This window comes from Scyliorhinus canicula, chromosome 17 (assembly GCF_902713615.1).
Source record: "Scyliorhinus canicula chromosome 17, sScyCan1.1, whole genome shotgun sequence".
Classification (NCBI taxonomy): domain Eukaryota; kingdom Metazoa; phylum Chordata; class Chondrichthyes; order Carcharhiniformes; family Scyliorhinidae; genus Scyliorhinus; species Scyliorhinus canicula.
Window position 1 is genome coordinate 130866310 of NC_052162.1, and position 26821 is coordinate 130893130.

The 26821-nt window shown below is 47.0% G+C and overlaps 2 protein-coding genes across 4 annotated transcripts; one reads left to right on the forward strand and one right to left on the reverse strand.

Annotated features, from left to right (window-relative positions):
* Positions 1-312: 312 nt before the first annotated feature.
* On the reverse strand, positions 313-20679 carry LOC119951634 (cofilin-2-like). The gene is given in 5 exon segments (XM_038774814.1): positions 313-450; positions 2095-2131; positions 19873-20090; positions 20441-20520; positions 20523-20679. Coding segments are annotated over 5 exon segments (528 nt in total). The 5' UTR covers positions 20578-20679.
* On the forward strand, positions 7321-25684 carry LOC119952414 (gastrula zinc finger protein XlCGF7.1-like). 3 transcript variants are annotated; one of them, XM_038776149.1, is made up of 3 exons: positions 7346-7380; positions 16169-16171; positions 23974-25684. In XM_038776149.1, the coding sequence occupies exon 3, from the start codon at positions 24511-24513 to the stop codon at positions 25183-25185; it is 675 nt and encodes a 224-aa protein (XP_038632077.1). In that variant the 5' UTR covers positions 7346-7380; positions 16169-16171; positions 23974-24510; the 3' UTR covers positions 25186-25684. The 3 variants fall into 3 exon arrangements, with proteins under 3 accessions (XP_038632078.1, XP_038632080.1, XP_038632077.1); XM_038776150.1 differs by lacking the exon at positions 16169-16171 and having other exon boundaries at positions 7321-7380; XM_038776152.1 differs by lacking the exon at positions 16169-16171 and having other exon boundaries at positions 7337-7380; positions 24040-25684.
* Positions 25685-26821: the final 1137 nt, after the last annotated feature.

The window sequence follows — 26821 nt, forward strand, 5'->3', positions numbered from 1 at the left end:
ATCCAGCGATTATATTTGGAATTGATCTTTTTGCAGCTTACATTGTTTTTTTTTTAAATTTAGAGTACCCAATTAATTTTTTCCAATTAAGGGGCAATTTAGCGTGGCCAATTCACCTCGCCTGCACATCTTTGGGTTGTGGGGGCGAAACCCACGCAAACACGGGGAGAATGTGCAAACTCCACACGGACAGTGACCCAGAGCCGGGATCGAACCTGGGACCTCGGCGCCGTGAGGCAGCAGCACTAACCACTGCGCCACCGTGCTGCCCTTGCAGCTTACATTGTTAATTCCATTATAACGTTGACACTATCATTCTTGTGCCTGAGTGCTCACACAGCTTTTACTCGTGGGATGTTTACGTTTACTTGGGACATCAACAGCTCTATGACTCTCACTTCGAGTTTTGTCAGGAATTCGACATGAAGTGTATTCATTCAGCTGCTGAAACTGCATCAAACAATGACATCTTCAGAGATATCGAAAGAAAGATTCGACATTGAGATGTAGATTTTAAGATCATATTTTGTCATCTGCTGATTCAGCATTTTTATCAAACTCCCTGTCTACCATTAAACATTAGCAGTGACACTTCAATAATACTCCATTGTCTCAAAAGCACCTGAGTTCATGAAAATCTCTGTTTAAATGTAAGACTTTCTTTCTTTTCTTTATTTCTGTCTTGTCAGCCTCAGTTGACAATTATATGGAATGGTGAATGTATCTTTCAGTGTCTACCCCACTCTCTGCGCCTATCTGTCTCTCTTTGCATATTTGCCTCTGTCTCTTTCACTCTCACAACCTGTCTCTCTCTCTTTTTTTCTCACTCATTGAGAAGTTTAAAATTCTGGAATAGTTTGCTTGTTCTTGCAGAGGGGCTGTTTCCCCTCTGGCTGGACCATCTGCAATTGGGCTCACAATTCTCCGGATAATGTGCCAACCACTTCAGACTAAAATGAGGCGACATTTCTTCAGTCAAAGGCTGGTGAATCTTCAGAATTCGCTCTCCCAGAGATCTGTGAATCCTCAGTTAATCAGTAAATTGCAACCATTGCAGAGTGGAATTACTGTGGGTTTGGTGAGAAGGGAGTAAAATTTTACACCTTAAAGTTTAATATTTTATAAAACTGCTTGCAATTTAACATTTAACTTAGAGCTGAAGTTTTTATAGGCTTGGTGGTAGGGTTAATCAAGCAAATCCAGTCCTCTGCTGAAGAGCAGATGAGATCAGCAAATTATTATTATTTTTTTAAAATTTAGAGTACCCCTTTTATTTTTACAAAGAAGGGGCAATTTAGCGTGGCTAATTCACCTACCCTGCACATCTTTTGGGTTGTGGGGTCAAAGCCCACGCAAACACGGGGAGAATGTGCAAACTCCACATGGACAGGGCAGCATGGTAGCACAAGTGAATAACACTGTGACTTCACAGCGCCAGGGTCCCAGGTTCGGTTCCCTGCTGGGTCACTGTCTGTGCAGAGTCTGCACGTTCTCCCCGTGTGTGCATGGGTTTCCTCCGGGTGCTCCGGTTTCCTCCCACATTCCAAAGACGTGCAGGTTAGGTGGATTGGCCATGATAAATTGCCCTTAGTGACCATAAAGGTTAGGTGGGGTTATTGGGATAGGGGGGAAAGTGAGGGCTTAAGTGGGTCGGTGCAGACTCGATGGACCGAATGGCCTCCTTCTGCACTGTATGTTATATGTTCTATGATAGAGACCCAGAGCCAGGATCGAACTTCAGTGCCATGAAGCAGCAGGGCTAACCTACTGCGCCACCGTGCTGCCCTGAGATCAGCAAATTAAATAACTGATCTAATCTGATTCTATAACTGCCAGATAAGAGACCATCTGGATCTCAGTCATATAAATGGGAGAGTTTAAATGCACTGTCACAGTGAAACTAGATTAGCATGGAATTACTGTGAGTTTGGTAAGTGAGGGTGTTTGCTGAGGAGGGGAGAGAGAGAGTCTTCCTCTTTTCTTTTTCTTCCTCTCGCTTGCTCAGCTTCCAGCCGATCAGGAGTTGAGAAGCTGCATGAGCGGGCTGAGATTTGAAAACATCAAAGAATAACATCACAGGAGAAACATCATTACATTGGTTGGTGAGAAACTGCTGTAGGGCTTCAAATAGCTGAGAATTAGAAAAATGTATTATTTTAAAAATAATAATCTCTATTGTCACAAGTAGGCTTACATTAACACTGCAATGAAGTTACTGTGAAAAGCCCCCAGTCGCCACATTCCGGCGCCTGTCCGGGTCACAGAGGGAGAATTCAGAATGTCCAATTCACCTCACAGCACATCTTTTGGGAATTGTGGGAGGAAACTGGAGCATCCGGAGGAAACCCACGCAGACACGGGGAGAACGTGCAGACTCCGCACAGACAGTGACCCAAGCCAGGAATCGAACTTGAGATCCTAGAGCTGTGAGCAACAGTGCTAACAACTGTGCTACTAGTTAGACTTAAGTAAGAAACACAAGCATTCGGCAAGTAAAGATAAGATGAGCTCAGGGATAATAAAGTAGTGGCGGCATGGTGGCACAGCGGTTTGCACAGCGCCAGGGACCCGGGTTCAATGCCAGCCTTGGGTGACTGTGTGGAGTTTGTACATTCTCCCCATGTCTGTGTGGGTTTCCTCTGTAGCTCTGGTTTCCTTCCACAGTCCAAAGATAGAGTCATGGATGCTTACAGCATGAAAACAGGCCCATCGGCCCAGCTGGTCCATGCCGCCCAGTTTCTATCACTAGGCTAGTCCTACTTGCCCGCATTTGGCCCATATCCCTCTATACCCACCCTGCCCATGTAACTTTCTAACTGCTTTTTAAAAGACAAAATTGTACCCACCTCTACCACTGCCTCTGGCAGCCTGTTTCAGATGCTCACCACCCTCTGTGTGAAAAATTGCTCCTCTGGTCTCTTTTGTATATCTCGCCTCTCACCTTAAACCTATGCCCTCTAGTTCTAGACTCCTCTACCTTGGGAAAAGATGACAACTATCTACCTTATCAATGCCCCTCAGTATTTTATAGCCCTCCATAAGTTCACCACTAAGCCTCCTATGCTCCAGGGAAAAAAATCCCAGCCTATCCAGCCTCTCCTTATAACTCAGGCCATCAAGTCCTGGTGGCATCCTTGTCAATCTCTTCTGCACACTTTCTAGTTTAAAAATATCCTTCCTGTAATAGGGTGACCAGAACTGAACACAGTATTCCATGTGTGGTCTTACTAATGTCTTGTACAACTTCAACAAGATATCCCAACTTTTGTATTCAATATTCTGACCAATAAAACCTAGTATGCTGAATGCCTTCTTCACCACCCTGTCCACCTGCGACTCAATTTCAAGAAGCTATGAACCTGTATTCCTAGATCACTTTGTTCTGTAATTCTCCCCAACTCCCTCCCATTAACTGAGTAGGTCCTGCCTTGATTTGATCTACCAAAATCCATCACCTCACATTTATCCAAATTAAACACCATCTGTCATTCATCAGCCCACTGGCCCAATTGGTCAAGATCCTGTTGCAATCTTATTTAACCTTCTTCACTATCCACTATGCCACCAATCTTGGTGTCATCTGCAAACTTACTAACCATGTCTCCTATAGTCTCATCCAAATCATTAATATATATAAAAATAACAGTGGACCCAGCACTGATCCCTGAGGCACACCGCTGGTCACAGGCCTCCAGTTTGAAAAACAACCCTCCACAACCACCCTTTAGCTTCAGTCGCCAAGCCAATTTTGTATCCAATTGGGTACCTCGCCCTGGATTCCATGAGATTTAACCTTTTGCAACAACCTACCATGCGGTACCTTGTCAAAGGCCTTGCTAAAGTCCATGTAGACAACGTCGACCACACTGCCCTCATCTACCTTCTTGCTTACCCCTTCAAAAAACACAATCAAATTCGTGAGATATGACTTTCCCCTTACAAAGCCATGCTGACTTTCCCTAATTAGCCCTTGCCTGTCTAAATGCCTGTAAATCCTGTCCCTCGGAATACCTTCTACCTTCTAACAATTTACCCACTACAGAAGTAAGACTCACGGGTCGGTAGTTCCTAGGCTTATCCCTACAGCCTTTCTTAAACAAGGGCACAACATTTGCTACCCTCCAATCTTCAGGCACTCTCCTGTGGCCGCCGATGATTTAAATATCTCAGCTAGGGGGCCGGCAATTTCCTCCCTCGCTTCCCACAATGTCCTGGGATACATTTCATCAGGTCCAGGGGATTTGGCTATCTTGATGCACTTTAATACCTCCAGCACCTCCTTCTCTGTAATATGTGCACTCCTCAAGACATCACTTTTTATTTCCCGAATTTCCCTAACATTCGTGGCTTTCTTAACAGCAAATGCTGATGAGAAATATTCATTTAGGACCTCTCCCATCCCTTGCGGATCCCCACACAGATGACCCTGTTTATCCCTAAGAGGCCCCACCCTCACCCTGGTCATTCTTTTTGCCCTCAATATCTCGAGTCATCCAGGGTTTGCTACTTCTACCAGCCTTACCCTTCACTCTTAGGAGGAATTTTCTCAGCCTGGACCCTAGTTAACACACTTTTGAAAGGCTCCCACTTACCAGCTATCCTCTTGCCTGTAAACAGGCTCCCCCAATCAACTTTTGAAAGTTCCCGCCTAATGCCATCGAAATTGGTCTTGTCCCAATTTAAAATTTTAACTTTTGGACCAGAACTATAATTCTCCATAGCTATCTTAAAACTAATGGAATGAGTGAAGGTGTGCAGGTTAGATGCAGTGGCCATGCTAAAATTGCCCCTTGGTGTTCAAAAGGATAGCTGAAGTTACTGGGTTATGAGGATGGATGGAGGTGTGGACTTAAGTAGGGTGCTCTTTCCAAGGGCCGGTGCAGACACGATGAGCCAAATGAGCTCTTTCTGCACTGTAAATTGTATGATTCCATCAGTAAACCAAAGTAGGATAATATTAATACAAAGGAAGCAAATGGAAGCCATGGCAGGAATGATTGGTCATGTGGAATGCGTGTTCTACAATATGTGTGAAGCTGGCCACTACAGTATCCAAGATAACTACATCTGCAGCAACTGTCACCAGCTGAAGAACCTGAGCTCTGGGTTTCAGAGCTCAAGCGGCGGTGGGGGTCACTGTGGCATATCTGCAAAGCTGAAAGCTACATGGATAGCGGGGTTCAGAGAGCTGGTCAGACTGAAGCTTAGTAGCCTGGAGGCAGGAAGTGAATGGGTGAGCAGCAGACAGTCCAAGAGAATTAGACAGAAGTTACCTGGGATCCTGCTCACTAATCATTTTTTCATTGTGGGTACTGGTGAGGGAGGAGTGCCGTCTGAGCCAAAAGAGGTGGTTCTCCTGTACAGGAGAGAAGGAGGAAGGGGGAACAGCAGTAGAAACAGGAGGCCCATCAGTTAGGGGAGCAGACAGATATTTCTATGGCTGTGGATGTGATTCCAGTATGTTATGTTGCCTCCCTGGTTCCAGAATCAAGGATGTCAATGAGCGGCTGTAGGATATTCCCTGAGGAGGTTGATCAGCCAGATGTCATGGTCCACATTGACATAGATTTTGAAGGGAAACAGATTTCAGGGAGCAAGGAAAACGATTAGAAAATAGGGGTCTGGATTCTCCGTTGCGCCGGCATCGCACCCAAACTTGGGGATTTCCCAATGGCATGGGGCTGCCCACAATGGGCAACCCTATTGGCCGGCTGGCAGGACAGAGAATCCCGCTGGTGCGCCGCACCAGAAAACATGTGTGGCGGGGCAGAGAATCCCGCCCAGGAACTCTAAAGCAGTAATCTCAGGATTACTCCCAGTGCCATGTGCAAGTGAGTATATAATTGGGGAATGAGTGACTAAACACACAGTTGGAAAGCTGGTGTAGGAGGGAGGGCGCCTGATTTATGAGGCACTGGTTCTGGAAAAGATAGGGGGCTGAATTCTCCGTCGTCGAGATGCTCCATTTTGCCGGCAGACCGGGGGTTTCCCGAGGGCGTGGGGCTGCTCCACAATAGGAAACCCCATTGACCAGACGGTGAAACGGAGAATCCTACGGCGTGCTGAACCAGAAATCTGGCGTGACGGGATGGAAAGTCTGTACAAGCCGGACCCGAATGGGACCAGGTCGAATATCCTCGCAAGGAGATTTACAACTGGTGCTGGGGTGGGCATGGGTTCAATTCCCGTACTGGCTGAGTTTGTGCATGAAGGTTCAACCTTGACCCCTCCCCCCGCGCCCCCATTGATTGTAACTCCCAATTGATCTTACTTATCATCCTCATGATTTGGGCAGCACAGTGGTTAGCACTATGGCTTCACAGTGCCAGGGTACCAGGTTCGATTCCCAGCTTGGGTCACTGTCTGTGGAGTCTGCATGTTTCTCTCCGTGGGTTTCCTCTGGGTGCTCCGGTTTCCTCCCTCAAGTCCCGAAAGACATGATGATAGGTAAATTGGACATTCTGAATTCTCCCTCGGTGTATCTGAACAGGCGCCGGAATGTGCCGACTGAAATGAAATGAAAAAAATGAAATTAAAATCGCTTATTGTCACAAGTAGGCTTCAAATGAAGTTACTGTGAAAAGCCCCGAGTCGCCACATTCCGGCGCCTGTTCGGGGAGGCTGGTACGGGAATTGAACCGTGCTGCTGGCCTGCCTTGGTCTGCTTTAAAAGTCAGCGATTTAGTCCTGTGCTAAATCAGCGCCAACCAGTGACTAGGGGATTTTCACAGTAACTTCATTGCAGTGTTAATGTATGCCTACTTTTAGAACATAGAACATACAGTGCAGAAGGAGGCCATTTGACCCATCGAGTCTGCACCGATCCACTTAAGCCCTCATTTCCACCCTATCCCCGTAACCCAATAACCCCTCTTAACCTTTTTTGGTCACTAAGGGCAATTTATCATGACCAATCTAGCTAACCCGCACATCTTTGGACTGTGGGAGGAAACCGGAGCACCCGGAGGAAACCCACGCAGACACGTGGAGAACGTGCAGACTCCGCACAGACAATGACACAGCAGGGAATCGAACCTGGGACCCTGGCGCTGTGAAGACACAGGGCTATCACTTGTGCTACCGTGCTGCCCTACTTGTGACGAGATAGATTTTCATCCCAATACCAGGAATTTGGAGGCTGGTTCTGGATGGGTAATGGCGGCCTCATCTCCCACAAGCCCCCGCGCTGGGGAAACCACTCTAACCGCAGCGTGGACAGGCGGTCCGGGACTGCGCATGTGCGAAAGTACCTCATCCTTATCAGCTTGACGAATAGGAAGAGTGGGAGGACCGGAAGGACACTGGTCCTCCAGCCAATCAGAGCACGGGCTTTGTGTGAACGAAGGTGGAGCTTCACACACACTTCCTCCAGTGTCCAACGTGAGTAAAACACTTTCTTTTTTCCCCCTTTCAATTATTTTCTATTTCTGGGTTTAAATTGTTGACGTGTAGGAACTGAAGGGAAAGGAAATGAATCCCAGGAGGATGCAGACTCTAGAAAGGTTGGCCCAGTTCTCTCTCTCTCCCCCCCCCCCCCCCCCTCTCAAAGGCATTGACATCCTTTTCTACCTCAGCTTGACACATTTATTTGTTTGGCATGTTCACAATTAAAGGGATGGTTTTCCCCCGGAGGTGACTGACATTGCAAGGTACAGTGAATTAATACACAGATAATATACACAAAGGAACGTAGAGCACAGGAACAGGCCCTACAAGCATGCACCGACCATGCTGCTCGTCTAATCTTTTTTAAAAATTTAGAGTACCCAATTATTTTTCCAATTAAGGGACAATTTAGCATAGCCAATCCACTAGCCTGCATATCTTTTGGGTTGTCGAGGTGAGATCCATGCAGGGGAGAATCTGCAAACTGCACATAGACAGTGACCCAGGGCCGGGATCAAACCCAGGTCCTCAGTGCTGTAGGCAGCAGTGCTAACCACTGTGCTGCCATCTGCCTGTATAACCTAAATCATTCTACACTTCCGGAGTCCTTATCCCTTTATTCCCATCCTATTCATGTATTTGACAAGACCCCCCCTCAGTCGTCACTATAGTACCTGCTTCCAACACCAGCTCTGGCAGCAATTCCAGGCACCCTCTGTGTAAAATCCTTCCCTTGCTCATGTCCTCTAAACTTTGCCCCTCGCATCTTAAACCTATGTCCCCTAGTAATTGACCCTTCCACCCTGGAACAAAGTTTCTGACTATCCGTTCTATCTATGCCCCTCATAGATTTGTAGACTTCTATCAGGTCGCCCCTCGACCTCCGTCGTCCCAGTGAGAACTAACCGAGTTTATCTAACCTCTCCTCATTGCTAATGCCCTCCATAAAAGGCAACATCCTGGTAAGCTTGTTCTGTACTCTCTCCAAAGCTTCCACATCCTTTTGGTAGTGTGACACCCAGAATTGAACACTATACTCCAAGTGTGGCCAGACTAAGAGCCTATACAGCTGCAACATGACTTGCCAATTTTTATACTCAGCCAATGAAGGCAAGCATGCTATATGTCTTCTTGACTACCTTCTCCACCCGCGTTGCCACTTTCGGTGACCCGTGGACCTGTACATCCAGATCCCACTGCCTGTCAATTCTCTTAAGGGTTCTGCTATTTACTGTATATTTCCCACCTGTATTAGACCTTCCAAAATGCATTACCTCACATTGGTCTGGATTAAACTCCATCTGCCATCTCTTCTCCCAAGTCTCCAACTGATCTATAACCTGCTGTACCTTCTGACAGTCCTCATTGCTATCTGTAATTCAACCAATGTTTATGTCGTCTGCAAACTTACTAATCAGACCAGTTACATTTTCCTCCAAAACATTTATATCTATATTACTAAAAGTAGAGGTCCCAACACTGATCCCTGCTAGTCACAGCCCTCCATTCAGAAAAGCCTCCTTCCACTGCTACCCACTAACTTCTATGACCGAGCCAGTTCTGTATCCATCTTGACATCTCACCTCTGATCCCGTGCGACTTCACCTTCTGTATCAGTCTGCCATAAAACATTGAACATGCAGTGCAGAAGGAGGCCATTCGGCCCATCGAGTCTGCACCGACCCACTGAAGCCCTCACTTTCACCCTATCCCCATAACCCAATAAACCCTCCTAACCTTTTTGGGCACTAAGGGCAATTTATCATGGCCAATCCACCTAACCTGCACGTCTTTGGACTGTGGGAGGAAACCGGAGCACCCGGGGGAAACCCACGCAGACACGGGGAGAATGTGCAGACTCCGCACAGACAGTGACCCAGTGGGGAATCGAACCTGGGACCGACCCTGAATTCCTGTCAACTGACATTCGAAAGCCTCCCACATGGCAGATGTTGATTGACCCATGTTCTCAGTCTTTTGTATCTCCTGCCCGATGGAAGAGAGAATAACCCTAATGGGAGGGTTCTTTGATTATGCTGCCTGCTTTCCCAAAGCAGCGGGAGGTGTAGGTAGAGTCAATGGGTAGGAAGTGAGTTTGCGTGATGGACTGGGCTGTGTTCACGACTCTATGTAGTTTCTCATGGTCTTGGGCCGAACAGTTGCCATACCAGGCTGTGATTCATCCAGATAGGATGCTTTCTACGGTGCATCTGTAAAAATTACTAAGAGTCAATGTGGATATGCCGACTTTCCTTAGTTTCCTGAGGACGTATAGGCGCTATTGTGCTTTCTTGGTCGATGTGGGTGGACTAGGACAGGTTGTTGGTGATGTGCACACCTAGGAATTAGCACCTTCACCTGAGGACTACATAACAATAACAGTAATAATCTTTATTATTGTCACAAGTAGGCTTCATTAACACATTAACACAGCAATGAAGTTACTGTGGAAATCCCCAAGTCGCCACACTCCGGCGCCTGTTCAGGTACACTGAGGGAGAATTCGGAATGTCCAATTCACCTAATAAGCACGTCTTTCGGGGCTTGTGTCAAGGGGCTGGTTTAGCACAGTGGGCTAAATAAAACAAGGCCAGCAGCACGGTTCAATTCCCGTACCGGCCTCCCCGAACAGGTGCCGGAATGTGGCGACTAAGGACTTTTCACAGTAACTTAATTGAAGCCTACTTGTGACAGTAAGCGATTATTATTATTGTGGGAGGAAACCGGAGCAGACACGGGGAGAATGTGCAGACTCTGCACAGACAGTGATCCTAGCAGGAATTGAACCTGGGACCCTGGCGCTGTGAAGCAACAGTGCTAACCACTAAGCTACTGTGCCAGCCATCTCCTACCTGCTCCTATCTTTATCCAACAGTACCTTGAAACCTACTGAATTATATATCTGGTGTTATATGGTTCATATTAGATATATTATTTATGCTTCTCGGATAATATATATATTTACATTTATAGTCTTGTAATTTAGTTGTATCGCTAACCTTATATTTTTCCAGTCGGTCATTACAGCACAGAAGGAGTTCATTTGGCAACTCTAGTTCATGCTGACTCTCTGTCGAGCAATCTAATCAGTCCCATTCCCCCTCTATATTCTCCCAGACCTTCAAATCTATTTCCTTCAAGTGCCCATCCAATTTCCTTTTGAAATTATTGATCACCTCCACATCTACCATCCTCTTTGACAGTGAGTTCCCGGTCATGACCACTCATTGCTTAAATAAATATCTTCCCCATGAATAAAGTGATTCAGTCCTGCAGGATTCAGTGACAGCCGGGACATTGAAAAGAGCGCGAGAGGTAAGACAGCCGGGAAATTGAAAACAGCGCGGGAGGAGAGACAGCCAGGACATTGAAAAGAGCGCGAGAGGTAAGACAGCCGGGACATTGAAAACAGCGCGGGAGGAGAGACAGCCAGGACGTTGAAAAGAGCGCGAGAGGTAAGACAGCCGGGACATTGAAAAGAGTGCGAGAGGTAAGACAGCCGGGACATTCAAAACAGCGCGAGAGGAGAGACAGCCGGGACATTGAAAAGAGCGCGAGAGGTATGACAGCCGGGACATTCAAAACAGCGCGAGAGGAGAGACAGCCGGGACATTGAAAAGAGCGCGAGAGGTAAGACAGCCGGGACATTGAAAACAGCGCGGGAGGAGAGACAGCCAGGACGTTGAAAAGAGCGCGAGAGGTAAGACAGCCGGGACATTGAAAAGAGCGCGAGAGGTAAGACAGCCGGGACATTCAAAACAGCGCGATAGGAGAGACAGCCGGGACATTGAAAAGAGCGCGAGAGGTAAGACAGCCGGGACATTCAAAACAGCGCGAGAGGAGAGACAGCCGGGACATTGAAAAGAGCGCGAGAGGTAAGACAGCCGGGAAATTGAAAACAGCGCGGGAGGAGAGACAGCCAGGACATTGAAAAGAGCGCGAGAGGTAAGACAGCCGGGACATTGAAAACAGCGCGGGAGGAGAGACAGCCAGGACGTTGAAAAGAGCGCGAGAGGTAAGACAGCCGGGACATTGAAAAGAGCGCGAGAGGTAAGACAGCCGGGACATTCAAAACAGCGCGAGAGGAGAGACAGCCGGGACATTGAAAAGAGCGCGAGAGGTAAGACAGCCGGGACATTCAAAACAGCGCGAGAGGAGAGACAGCCGGGACATTGAAAAGAGCGCGAGAGGTAAGACAGCCGGGAAATTGAAAACAGCGCGGGAGGAGAGACAGCCAGGACATTGAAAAGAGCGCGAGAGGTAAGACAGCCGGGACATTGAAAACAGCGCGGGAGGAGAGACAGCCAGGACGTTGAAAAGAGCGCGAGAGGTAAGACAGCCGGGACATTGAAAAGAGCGGGAGGGGACACATTGAGAGCGGCGGGGTGCCAGTGGGAGCAAAGATAATATAAGGCGGGAACCGGAAGTACGACCCGCGGACTTCTGGGAAGGATTTTCTCCTAGCCAATAAATTGTGGTGGAGAGGATACCCGAGACGCTACACGTGTAGTGTCTCCCACCCGCCCTCCTCCTCTAACCTAATAATAAGACCCATTGGGGTGAGCAGGTAAGTGCTATATTATATTATTATTTTTTTTATTTGTTTTATATTTGTTTACCAGAACTTGGTTGAAATTAAGTGGGATGGCAGGGAAGGTAGTGCAATGTTCCTCCTGCAGGATGTTTGAGGTGAGGGATGCTGTTAGTGTCCCTGCTGATTTTACCTGCAGGAAGTGCAGCCAGCTCCAGCTCCTACAAGACCGAGTTATGGTACTGGAGCTGGAGTTGGATGAACTTCGGATCATTCGGGAGGCAGAGGTGGTCATAGATAGGAGCTTCAGGGAAGTAGTTACACCAAAGACTGGAGATAGATGGGTAACTGTAAGAGGGACTGGGAAGAAGCAGACAGTGCAGGGACCCCCTGCGGTCGTTCCCCTGAGTAACAAGTATACCGTTTTGGATACTTGTGGGGGGGACGACTTACCAGGGGTAAGCCATGGGGTGCGGAACTCTAGCACGGAGTCTGTCCCTGTTGCTCAGAAGGGAAGGGGGGAGAGGAGCAGAGCATTAGTAATTGGGGACTAAATAGTCAGGGGCACAGATAGGAGATTTTGTGGGAGCGAGAGAGACTCACGTTTGGTATGTTGCCTCCCAGGTGCAAGGGTAAGTGATGTCTCGGATCGTGTTTTTCGGGTCCTTAAGGGGGAGGGGGAGCAGCCCCAAGTCGTAGTCCACATTGGCACTAACGACATAGGTAGGAAAGGGGACAAGGATGTCAGGCAGGCCTTTAGGGAGCTAGGATGGAAGCTCAGAGCGAGAACAAACAGAGTTGTTATCTCTGGGTTGTTGCCCGTGCCACGTGATAGTGAGACGAGGAATAGGGAGAGAGAGCAATTAAACACGTGGCTACAGGGATGGTGCAGGCGGGAGGAATTCAGATTTCTGGATAACTGGGGCTCTTTCTGGGGAAGGTGGGACCTCTATAGACAGGATGGTCTACATCTGAACCTAAGGGGCACCAATATCCTGGGGGGGAGATTTGTTAGTACTCTTTGGGGGGGTTTAAACTAATTCAGCAGGGGCATGGGAACCTGGATTGTAGTTTTGGGGTGCGAGAGATTGAGAGTAGAGAGGTCAGGAGCACAGATGTGACTTCGCAGGAAAGCGGCAGTGTTCAGGTAGGTGGTTTGAAGTGTGTCTATTTCAATGCCAGGAGTATACGAAATAAGGTAGGGGAACTGGCAGCATGGGTTGGTACCTGGGACTTCGATGTTGTGGCCATTTCAGAGACATGGATAGAGCAGGGACAGGAATGGTTGTTGCAGGTTCCGGGGTTTAGGTGCTTTAGTAAAGTCAGAGAAGGGGCAAAAGAGGGGGAGGTGTGGCGCTGCTAGTCAAGGACAGTATTACGGTGGCAGAAAGGGTGCAAGATGGGGACTCTTCTTCCGAGGTAGTATGGGCTGAGGTTAGAAACAGGAAAGGAGAGGTCACCCTGCTGGGAGTTTTCTATAGGCCACCTAATAGTTCTAGAGATGTAGAGGAAAGGATGGCGAAGATGATTCTGGAAAAGAGCGAAAGTAACAGGGTAGTTGTTATGGGAGACTTTAACTTTCCTAATATTGACTGGAAAAGATATAGTTCGAGTACATTGGATGGGTCGTTCTTTGTACAATGTGTGCAGGAGGGTTTTCTGACACAATATGTTGACAGGCCAACAAGAGGTGAGGCCACTTTGGATTTGGTTTTGGGTAATGAACCAGGCCAGGTGTTAGATCTGGAGGTAAGTGAACACTTTGGAGACAGTGACCACAATTCGGTGACCTTTACATTAGTGATGGAAAGGGATAAGTATACCCCGCAGGGCAAGAGTTATAGCTGGGGGAAGGGCAATTATGATGCCATTAGACATGACTTAGGATGTGTAGGTTGGAGAAGTAGGCTGCAAGGGTTGGGCACACTGGATATGTGGAGCTTGTTCAAGGAACAGCTATTGCGTGTTCTTGATCAGTACGTACCAGTCAGACAGGGAGGAAAGGGTAGAGCGAGGGAACCGTGGTTTACCAAAGAAGTGGAATCTCTTGTTAAGAGGAAAAAGGAGGCCTATGTGAAGATGAGGCGTGAAGTTTCAGTTGGGGCGCTTGATAGTTACAGGGAAGCGAGGAAGGATCTAAAGAGAGAGCTAAGACGAGCAAGGAGGGGACATGAGAAGTCTTTGGCAGGTAGGATCAAGGAAAACCCAAAAGCTTTCTATAGGTATGTCAGGAATAAAAGAATGACTAGGGTAAGAGTAGGGCCAGTCAAGGACAGTGGTGGGAAGTTGTGTGTGGAGGCTGAGGAGATAAGCGAGATACTAAATGAATACTTTTTGTCAGTATTCACTCAGGAAAAAGATAATATTGTGGAGGAGAATGCTGAGACCCAGGCTATTAGAATAGATGGCATTGAGGTGAGTAGGGAAGAAGTGTTGGCAATTCTGGACAAGGTGAAAATAGATAAGTCCCCGGGGCCTGATGGGATTTATCCTAGGATTCTCTGGGAAGCCAGGGAAGAGATTGCTGAGCCTTTGGCTTTGATTTTTAGGTCATCATTGGCTACAGGAATAGTGCCAGAGGACTGGAGGATAGCAAATGTGGTCCCTTTGTTCAAGAAGGGGAGTAGAGATAACCCCGGTAACTATAGGCCGGTGAGCCTAACATCTGTGGTGGGTAAAGTCTTGGAGAGGATTATAAAAGATACGATTTATAATCATCTAGATAGGAATAATATGATTAGGGATAGTCAGCATGGTTTTGTGAAGGGTAGGTCATGCCTCACAAACCTTATCGAGTTCTTTAAGAAGGTGACTGAACAGGTGGACGAGGGTAAAGCAGTTGATGTGGTGTATATGGATTTCAGTAAAGTGTTTGATAAGGTTCCCCACGGTCGGCTATTGCAGAAAATACGGAGGCTGGGGATTGAGGGTGATTTAGAGATGTGGATCAGAAATTGGCTAGTTGAAAGAAGACAGAGAGTGGTGGTTGATGGGAAATGTTCAGAATGGAGTTCAGTTACGAGTGGCGTACCACAAGGATCGGTTCTGGGGCCGTTGCTGTTTGTCATTTTTATAAATGACCTAGAGGAGGGAGCAGAAGGATGGGTAAGTAAATTTGCAGACGACACTAAAGTCGGTGGAGTTGTAGACAGTGCGGAAGGATGTTGCAGGTTACAGAGGGACATAGATAAGCTGCAGAGCTGGGCTGAGAGGTGGCAAATGGAGTTTAATGTGGAGAAGTGTGAGGTGATTCACTTTGGAAAGAATAACAGGAATGCGGAATATTTGGCTAATGGTAAAATTCTTGGTAGTGTGGATGAGCAGAGGGATCTCGGTGTCCATGTACATAGATCCCTGAAAGTTGCCACCCAGGTTGATAGGGTTGTGAAGAAGGCCTATGATGTGATGGCCTTTATTGGTAGAGGGATTGAGTTCCGGAACCATGAGGTCATGTTGCAGTTGTACAAAACTCTAGTACGGCCGCATTTGGAGTATTGCGTACAGTTCTGGTCGCCCCATTATAGGAAGGACGTAGAAGCTTTGGAACGGGTGCAGAGGAGATTTACCAGGATGTTGCCTGGTATGGAGGGAAAATCTTATGAGGAAAGGCTGATGGACTTGAGGTTGTTTTCGTTAGAGAGAAGAAGGTTAAGAGGTGACCTAATAGAGGCATACAAAATGATCAGAGGGTTAGATAGGGTGGACAGCGAGAGCCTTCTCCCGCGGATGGAGGTGGCTATCACAAGGGGACATAGCCTTAAATTGAAGGGTAATAGATATAGGACAGAGGTCAGAGGTGGGTTTTTTACGCAAAGAGTGGTGAGGCCGTGGAATGCCCTACCTGCAACAGTAGTGAACTCGCCAACATTGAGGGCATTTAAAAGTTTATTGGATAAGCATATGGATGATAAGGGCATAGTGTAGGTTAGATGGCCTTTAGTTTTTTTCCATGTCGGTGCAACATTGAGGGCCGAAGGGCCTGTACTGCGCTGTATCGTTCTATGTTCTATATTACACACATGTTTAGTCTACCAAATACATAAATAGAAGTGACGAGCATGGTATTTGTAGATTAGCATGGGGCTTTACCTTCAAGAAAATTTCAAGGGTGCATTTTAGGTACAGCAGAGTGAGAAAGGATGGGGAGTTTGTGGGACGGGGATTTACCGCTTTTGCGGAATGAGTGTAGAAGAAATGTTCCAGAGAAACTGGAATTGTCGTTTTGAATTTCTATCCCATACTGACAGTGAGAACGTTTGTAAAATCTTTTTGCAGGATATTAGATTCCAAACCAGAAATGCACCCAGATCTGTCAGTCACTTGATTCATTGGGATCTGAATATCAACAGCTTTGAATCTAGAAGGACAAATTTTTGTTCTCTCTGCTTAAAAAGGATTTAAATACATTGTGACTGAATAAACACCAAGGCACATCCCCGAGTGAGAGCGTTCCAGTGCACTGACTGGGACAAGGTCTTTGTTAGAGGTGAAAATATTCACACGAAGGCCTGAGTATCAGTAAAAAAGCAGTTTATTATATCAGAATTCTGGGAGGAAAGGCCTGAGACTCCGCAGCTTATTGACAGCACCTTTTCTCACTTGAGTTAAGGCTCACACGGGTTAATATACAGATTCAAGGGGTGGAATTAGTTGTATTCTCATTTACATCAACTATATTCGCATCACACTTCATTACATGCAGTCAATCAATTTTCCTAGCATCCCAGTTACCACATATATGGTTAAAGTGGGTGTTGTCTTACCTGCCCCTAACTTCATACAGAAGTCATTCAAAACTAACATAATGATGTCCTGTCTGTAACTGGGGTCCTTGATCTTATCAAGGACACATAGCATTTCTTGTTCTGGGAAGCTGTTACCAGTGGCTGTTGAAATACTCCCTAGGTTCTCGTGAGGTAGTTTACACAGTTTGTAACTTATTTTTAAAGGAAAGTGGCCAGTTCAGCCATTTTGTGTCTTTAGTATTGCTAAAATAATTAACAGCCATTTTGTGTCCTTTCTGATATTAACAAGCATTGTGTATACACGATCTATTTCTACAAATTGCGTCTTCTAAACAGGCATCTAAGCCAATGAGTACCTCTTGTCTCATCAGAACTATTCAAAAGTAATATAGGAGCACAAATGTAGGGCCACCTATAATTTATATCATAGTCCAGTATCACAAAACGCCCTCCAACAGGCTTTATGCAGCCTGAAATCTTATTGCAGCAGGGAGAGACCATATACATGCTGTCCGTGGCGATGAGGTTTCAATTGATTATCCATACTGGAGAGACACAAGGCCAACCGCACCATGGAGGGACCATGGAAATGTGGGGACTGTGGGAATGGATTCAGTTACCCATCCAAGCTGGGATGCCATTGACGCATTCACACATTGTTGTAGTAAAAAAACAAAGCATTGGTTCAGATTAAGTATGAAAGGATTAAAGAATAAAGGATAGAAAGCAAAACAACAGGAAAACAAGATGCGACTGGCACTTGGCAAAAACAAATCAAAATGGAGGACAGCGTTCATGGTGTGAAGTTGTTGAACTCAATGTTGAGTCCATAAGGGCTGTAAAGAGCCTGATCGGAGGACGAGGTGCTGTTCATCCAACTTGTGTTGGGCTTCTCCGGAACAATGCAGCAGGCCGAGGAAAGAAATGCGAGCATGGGAGCCGTTCTAATTATAATTGAATTATAATGACAAGAAACCGGAAGGCCAGGATCATGCTTGTGGGCTGAGTGGAAGTGTTCCACAAAGAGGTCAGAGTGCAATTAAATTAAACTTCAATTTCTTCTGTCTGATTTACATGATTTTGGAGATCAGTGTAACAAAAGAAAGCACCGAGACACACCCAAGTGAAAGTGTTCCAGTGAACTGACTGTGGAAAGAGCTTTAACCAGTTACACAGCCTGAAGAAACACCACACCATTCACAGTGAGGAGAAACCATACACGTGTTCTGCGTGTGATCCAACCTGGAGAGACACATTGGATTGGATTTGTTTATTGTCACGTGTACCGAGGTACAGTGAAAAGTATTTTTCTGCAAGCAGCTCAACAGATCATTCAGTACATGGAAGAAAAGGGAATTAAACAAAATTCAAGAAAATACATGAGAATACATAATAGGGCAACACAAGATATACAATGTAACTACATAAGCATTGGCATCGGTTGAAGCATACAGGGTGTAGTGTTAATGAGGTCAGTCAATAAGAGGGTCATTTAGGAGTCTGGTGACAGTGGGGAAGAAGCTGTTTTTGAGTTTGTTCGTGCGTGTTCTCAGACTTCTGAATCTCCTGCCCGATGGAAGAAGTTGGAAGAGTGAGTAAGCCGGGTGGTAGGGATCCTTGATTATGCTGCCCGCTTTTCCCAGGCAGCGGGAGGTGTAGATGGAATCAATGGATGGGAGGCAGGTTCGTGTGATGGACTGGGCAGTATTCACGACTCTCTGAAGTTCTTTGCGGTCCTCGGCCGAGCATGGACACTAGCAGAATGATCATGGTTCAGTTCTTGATGTGATTAACAGCAGAATCCAACCCCTAATCTCATTTGTGAACTCGCTAGTGTTTCTCCTTCCCACACAGAGAACAATGACGGTGTCTCCTCAATGTGACATCACTGGTGTATCCGCAGGTTGGATGAATGACTGAATCCCTTCCCGCACACAGAGAGCAGGTGAACGGCTGCACTCCCGTGTGAATGTGCTGGTGTTTCGGCAGTTGGGAGGAGGATCCTAACTTTAATAATAATAATCTTTATTGTCACAAGTAGGCTTACATTGACATTGCAATGAGGTTACTGCGAAAAGTCCCGAGTCGCCACATTCCGGCGCCTGTTCGGGTCACAGAGGGAGAATTCAGAATGTCCAAATTACCTAATACCTCGTCTTTCGGGACTTGTGGGAGGAAACTAGAGCACCCGGAGGAAGCCCACGCAGACACGGGGAAGAATGTGCAGACTCCACACGGACAGTGACCCAGAGCCGGGATCGAATCTGGGACCCCGGCGCCGTGAGGTAACAGGGCTAACCCACTGAGCCACCGTGCTGTCCCAAGATACAGTAATGATTCTTGATGCTCCAAATTAGCAGATCCCTAACCACCCCCACCCCCCACACACACACAATGAACATTTGGTCACATGATACACGCAGCAAGGTAGAGGTTGAACCTGGGACCCTGGCGCTGTGAAGCCACAGTGCTAGCCACGTGTGCTACCGTGCTGCCCAAGATTAAGAATCTCGCTTAAAACGTCAGGAATGTTTGGAAAAAGAAAGCGAATGACGTGGAACGAGGAGCAGTAACGGCTAATCAAATCCCATGCCTCGGCCCACTTGGATTTAGTCAAGAGAATGCGTTTGGAATTTAAGGGAGGCGGAGCAGACTGGGAATGTCTATCGAGATTGGGGTTGCGCGATCAATGATCTGAACCCACCATGTCCGTTCCTGCGGTGGGAGCGGAGGGAAGGAGGAGCCGTCATACATACACTGACAATCTGCCGTCGAGTCTCTCACTACAGACCCTCTTTGGACCCTTGTTCCAGAACTCGGGTCCTGTTGATTACTGGTCCTGATCACAAATAGGTTAAAGTAAAAGTTGGAGGGGGGGGCACGAGAAGAGGGGCTTCAAAAGACATATACAAAACTGAAGGTACCCCAGCAAGCCAAAAAAAAAACCCACAGCACAGACTTAAAGACATGCCATTGATGTTTTTTTTTTAAATTTTAGATTACCCAATTATTTTTTCCAATTAAGGGGCAATTTAGCGTGGCCAATCCACCTACTCTGCACATTTTTGAGTTGTGGGGGCGAAACCCACGCAGACACGGGGAGAATGTGCAAACTCCACACAGACAGTGACCCAGAGTCGGGATCGAACCTGGGACCTCAGCGCCGTGAGGCGGTTGTGCTAACCACTAGGCCACCGTGCTGCCCTTTGCCATTGATGTTTGATCCCAGTGATTTTCTTCTTCAGTGCATCCTTGGAACTGGCACAGAGCATCTTCTGCCCAATGGGCGCTTTATCAGGACTCCAATGAACGAAGATCAGCTCTTCCTTTTTGGTCTCCTTTGTCTCGAAGGATGCATCATAGAGTACGTAGCAGCAATCCTCCGTCGGGAGCATGCCAATAAAGGCCCGCAGTGGGTCACAAGCACCTACGAAGTTCACAGGGGGTGAATGTGGTGAATGAGATTCACACGGTATTATAAGTTACCAATGTGACTCTGTTCATATGTATGTATCAATATTGTAAGTGCAGTTGCAGTACCTGACCACCAGGGGGAGTAGCTCTGGGAGTACTCGAGAGTTTGTACTGGGCTTTCCCCCCCCCTTGGCTCCGCCCAGAACTCCTCCCACTGGAGCTGCTGTATCAAGACCCGTGCCACAGAGTCAGCCAGCCAGTTCACCGAAAGTTCAACGGCTAACAGGCTGGCTCTGTTGTAAGTATATTAAAACCGCTATTCTAATCCTACAAGCACGTGTCCGTAGAATTGATGGTTCCATCAGTCAGCAACTGTTTTGTCCAGAATCTGTTCACCCATCTTATCTGCATTCAGAATGATCTTCTCCTTGCTGTCGTGGAGAAGACCGCCTTCTTCCTCAGCTTCACCTCCTCGTGGCTGCACGACTTTTGCACTCTCATCTCGTTGAAACAGTTGACCACCTCATCAGCCACTTTGATGCCATCCTGTAGCCTGATTTTTTTTTTATAATTTTTAAATTTTTTCTTCTCTCTCTTGTTAAATTTTTCCGGGTCACCCGCTGAGGTAAAAAAAAACTTCTACCCCTGCTCGGCGGCAATAATTTTTTAAGATCCATGTCTCCTCTTCCCGCCCCCTCCCCCCTCTCTCTCTCTCCCGTCCTCCTGGACACAGTGGCGCGAAGGAAAGAGAGTGCAACGAGACAATGCCACCGACCTTTATAAAAGCGCGCGCCGGCTACAAAAGTCTTCATTGCCAGTTTCTCTGGAAATATATTTGCCTCGGTTTCCTCAATCTGTCAGTCATCGTCCCACACACTTCCTCTATTCTCGGTCTCCTCTTAGTAAAACACACCCGCCCAATTCTTCGGAAGGATCCATGCTCAGTCGCCCTATTGTTTTGAAGGACCCATCTCACTGCTTCCTGTCCAAGACACCGAGACATATGTCAACTTGCTACCCATGTAATATGTAATTTGAAAACCTGTGTTAAAACAATACAGTTTAGTCCAAGGAATTGTGAGAACCATAGAATTCCTCGTGCAGAAGGAGGCCATTCAGCACAATGACCTCTAAAAGAGGACTCTACCGAGGCCTACTACCTGCCATATTCCTGTAACCCCACCAATCCTACACATCCTTGGACAAGAAGGGACAATTTAGCACGACCAATCCACCTACCCTGCACTTTTTTGGACTGTGGGAGGAAACAGGAGCACCCGGAGGAAACCCATGCTGAACATAGAACATAGAGTGCAGAAGGAGGCTATTCGGCCCATCGAATCTGCACCGACCCACTTAAGCCCTGACTTCCACCCTTTCTCTGTAATCCAATAACCCCTGCTAACCTTTTTGGACACAATTTAGCATGGCCAATCCACCTAACCTGCATGTCTTTGGACTGTGGGAGGAAACCAGAGCACCCGGAGGAAACCCACGCAGACACAGGGAGAACGTGCAGACTCCGCACAGAGTGACTGAGCGGGCAATCGGACCTGGGACCCTGGCGCTGTGAAGCCACAGTGCTAGCCACTTGTGCTGCCCTAGTCTCGGGGAGAACGTACAAACTCCAGACAGATAGTCACCCAAGTGAACCCGGGTCTCTGGCGCTGTGAGGCTGCTGTGCTAACCTCTGTGCCACCGTGACATTGCTATTACATTAGTCAGGATCTAATTATATGAACAACATAGTTTCTGTTGTATTAATAATCAGCTGCCTGTTGCTTCAACAAATGGAAATTATTACAATTATCAGGATGCTAGTGCATTAATAATCAGGATTATTTCAATTAATAATCCATCTTCAAGCATTAATAATTATTTTTTTAAAATAAATTTAGAGTACCCAATTAATTTTTTCCAATTAAGGAGAAATTTAGCGTGGCCAATCCACCTACCCTGCACATCTTTGGGTTGTGGGGACGAAATGCTTGCAGACATGGAGAGAATGTGCAAACTCCACACGGACAGTGACCCAGAGCTGGGATCAAACCTGGGACCTCGGCGTCGTGAGGCTGCAGGGCTAACCCACTGTGCCACCGTGCTGCCCTCTCAGGTATTAATAATTATTAATAATATCACGTTAGTAATCAGAGTTGCAAAGACATTGTAAACCCCCTCTCCCTCAACAGCTGAGGCCCACACCCCATACCCACAACAACCCTCATATATTTTCACTCAGGAGTCAAACAAAGCCTCAGCTAATAAAAAGGGGTCACACGGGAAAGGTTTGGGAAGCACTGACTTAATCCAACCCCTTTCTATGATTTGAATGTACTTATCTCATTACTCATCACATCATTTAGTGTCTCCACTCTCTCTGTCCCTGTTCTGTCTCCCTGATAGAAGTTATTATTGTTCAAGTTATAGGGCAGCAGGGTAGCATGGTGGTTAGCATAAATGCTTCACAGCTCCAGGGTCCCAGGTTCGATTCCCGGCTGGGTCACTGTCTGTGCGGAGTCTGCACATCCTCCCCGTGTGTGCGTGGGTTTCCTCCGGGTGCTCCGGTTTCCTCCCACAGTCCAAAGATGTGCGGGTTAGGTGGATTGGCCATGATAAATTGCCCGTAGTGTCCTAAAATGTAAGGTTAAGGGGGGCGTTGTTGGGTTACGGGTATGGGGTGGATACGTGGGTTTGAGTAGGGTGATTATTGCTCGGCACAACATTGAGGGCTGAAAGGCCTGTTCTGTGCTGTACTGTTCTATGTTCTGTGTTCTGTGGGTCTGGTCGTGGGTCCTTGTTTTTGGTGTTCAGTCTTCAACCTGAAGCTGCCGGGAGCGGTGCTGTCAATCTGTGCAATCACTCCACTGCATGTTGTTGTGAAAGGAGTGAATCAGACTGAGCAGCTTTGGTACATTTTCTCCAAAATCCTGTGGAGTTTTGCCCTGCTGGCAGTGTCAAATTCTGTACTGAAATTTACAAAATTCAAGAGGAAATCCTGGAATTTGCTGCAGGAAATCCTGTTTCCTACGCTTCTCTTATAGTTGGGCATCGGTCTACTTCTGTTGGTGAGTACTTTTAAAAACTTTTACTGCAATCAAACTAAAACCGGCATTAATGAATCATTTATCAAAGACAAAAGGTATTTGAATAAACAGGATAAATTGGTCTTTAACTATCTCAGACAATAAAAACAGGTTCCACAAAATCTCAGCATTTTGCCCCACAGCAGATTTGTCTTTAATTCCAGTTCCAGAGTCCCACAACTCTCTGTATTTCCCAGGGGGAGAAAGAAAGTGTTTTACTCACAGATGTTGGACAGAGGAGGAAGTTTCAGTCTGTGTGTGTGTGAAGCTATAAACAAAATGCTGTGCTGTTTAAAGTCAAACTGCAGGGCTGGGAGGAAAATGATGGGAAGACATTTTGCAAATCCCCCCCCTACTCCACTCCCAGTTTTGTGACATAGCGCTGTATATATTTCCAGTCATTTTGGCAAAGAAGGTGTCCATTTGGTAACTTCGGTAAATGCTGACTCCTTCAGAGCAATCCAGTTGAACCCATTCCTAGGCTCCATACCCGTAGCCCCGCCAGTTTATTTCCATCAAGTGCCCATACAATTCCATGTTGAAATTATACATCTCACAGACAGAGCGTTCCAGATTATGTAAAGTACATGTACTAGCAGCCTGCATAAAGCTGTTCAGATGTCTGTGTCCAGGATGTGAAGCAGTGACCGTAGATCCATCGATCAGCCTGGGTTCCTCCTTCAGGAGGGTAAAACAGAGCAATAATGGAGAGAATGTGTCCGGGATGACATTTGGTGAACAAGAGAGGAAAGAATGACCCAAAGAAACTACAGTTGCCTGTTCTGAATTACTTTGACATAACTCTTTTTTGCAGGATTTTATCAGGGGAGGATTTTACTGACAGAATTCTCACACCAAACTTCCCTTTGACATCCAACAGAGCCAAGTGATTCCTGAGGATCTGATCATCATCAGCCTTTGAATTTGGAAGGAGACATATTTGTTCTACCTGCTTCAAAAGGTTTTAAACATCAGTGTGACTGGAAAAGCACCGAGACACACACACATGCCCCCGAGTGAGAGCGTTCCAGTGAACTGACTGTAGAATGAGCTTTAAGCGGGCATACAATCTGAAAAAACATCACGGAGACTGGATGTGATGCGGGGCTGGTTTAGCTCACTGAGCTAAATCGCTGGCTTTTAAAGCAGACCAAGGCAGGCCAGCAGCACGGTTCAATTCCCGTACCAGCCTCCCCGAACAGGCGCCGGAATGTGGCGACTAGGGGCTTTTCACAGTAACTTCATTTGAAGCCTACTTGTGACAATAAGCGATTTACATTTCGTTTCATTTGTGTGCGAACAAGACCTCAACAGGTCATCAGATCTAGAGAGATCTAAGATCACCTGCACCATGGAGAAACCATGGAAATGTGAGGACTGTGGGAAGGGATGCAAAGCCCCATCGGAGCTTGAGATTCATCGACGCAATCACACTGGAGAGAGGCCATTCACCTGCTCTAAATGTGGAAAGGGATTCACTCGGTCATCTAGCCTGCAGAAGCACCAGCAGGTTCACGTTGGGGAGAGGCCGTTCACCTGCACTGAGTGTGGGAAGCGATTTACTCAATCCTCCAGCCTGCTGAGACACCTTGTCACTCACACTAATGAAAGACCCTTTAAATGCTCTGACTGCGGGAGTGGCTTCAAAAATGCTGCGGACCTGCGGGTCCACCAGCGCATTCACACTGATGAGAGACCATTCAGCTGCACTCTCTGCACCAAGACGTTTCGAACATCGTCCAACCTGCGGGCACACCAACGTATTCACACAGGCCAGAAGCCATTCACCTGCTCTGCGTGTGGGAAAGGATTCACCCAGTCGTCTAACCTGCGGGCACACCAGCTGATTCACACTGCCCAGAAACCATTCACCTGCTCTGTGTGCGAGAAGGGATTTGTTCAGTCATCCAACCTGCGGGCACACCAGCGTGTTCACACTGGGGAAAAGCCATTCACCTGCGCCATATGTGGGAAGGGATTCGCTCATTCATCTCACCTGCCAAGACACCAGCGAGTTCACAATTGATTACACAGTCTAGATTCCGCTGTTATTGTTGCTGTTAATCACATCCAGGACTGAACCGTGTTCATTCTGACAGTGGGTGAAGTGGGAGTTCGGAGGATTCTTTCTGCTGGACTTTGCTTCCAGTGGGCTGGTGCTCATTGAGCCTGGGAGAGCACATTGCCATAAAAGTTGATAAAGTGCATTTATCCAGAATCACGTGAGCCTCCACCCATCCCTCTACATCTCCCCCATCAGCATCTCCTTCTATTCCTTTCTCCCTCATGTATGTATCTAGCTTCCCCTTCAATCGATTCATGCTGTTCATCTCAACCACTCGCTGTGGTAGCGAGTTCCACATTCTCACCACTCACTGGGTAAAGAGACTCCCATGATCTCCCGATTGGATTATTGAATCTTTAAAAATTGTAATCAATCTTACAAAGAGAAGTACAGCACAGGAACCGGCCCTCCAAGCCTGTGCCGACCATGCTGCCCGTCTTCTTTTTTCTTTTTAAAAAAAAAATAAATTTAGACTGCCCAATTATTTTTTCCAATTAAGGGGCAATTTAATGTGGTCAATCCACCTAACCTGCACATCTTTGGGTTGTGGGGGTGAAACCCACGCAGACATGGGGAGAATATGCAAACTCCTTACGGACATGACTCGGGGCCGTGATTCAAACCTGGGTCCTCAGTGCCGTGAGGCAGCAATGCTAACCACTGTACTACCGTGCTGCCCAGTCGTCCCTTTTCTAGTGAAAACACCCAATCCGTGGGTTAAATGCTCTCAGTTCTGATTTTATTCTTGTGAATATTTTTTAAAAATTTAAGTTGTGGGCAGTGGGTTAGCCCTGCACCCTCACGACGCCGAGGTCCCAGGTTCGATCCCGGCCCTGGGTCACTGTCCGTGTGGGGTTTGCACATTCTCCCCGTGTCTGCGTGGGTTTTGCCCCTACAACCCAAAGATGTGCAGGGTAGGTGGATTGGCCACGCTAAATTGCCCCATATTGGAAAAAATGAATTGGGTACTCTAAATTTATTCCAAAACAAAATTAATTTGTGGGATGTGGGCATCACTGGCTGGATGGGCATTTATTGCCCATCCCTAATCGCCTTTGAACTGAGTGTCTGGCTAGGACTCAAATATAGGCCAGACCAGGTGAGGATGCCAGATTCCCTTCCCTAAAGACACGGGCGAACCAGATGGCTTTTTCTACAATAAGTTCATGGTCATCATTAGACTTTTAATTCTAGAGTTTTTATTGAATTGAAATTTCACCTTTTGCAAGATTTGAACCCGGGTCACCAGAGCATTACATTGGGTCTCTGGATTGCTGGTCTAGTGACAATACCACAACACCTCGGGCAGCACAGTAGCATGGGGGCAGCACGGTAGCATGGTGGTTAGCATAAATGCTTCACAGCTCCAGGGTCCCAGGTTCAGTTCCCGGCTGGGTCACTGTCTGTGCGGAGTCTGCACGTCCTCCCCGTGTGTGCGTGGGTTTTCTCCGGGTACTCCGGTTTCCTCCCACAGTCCAAAGATGTGCGGGTTAGGTGGATTGGCCATGCTAAATTGCCCTTAGTGTCCTAAAAAATAAGGTTAAGGGGGGGGCTGTTGGGTTACTGGTATAGGGTGGATATGTGGGTTTGAGTAGGG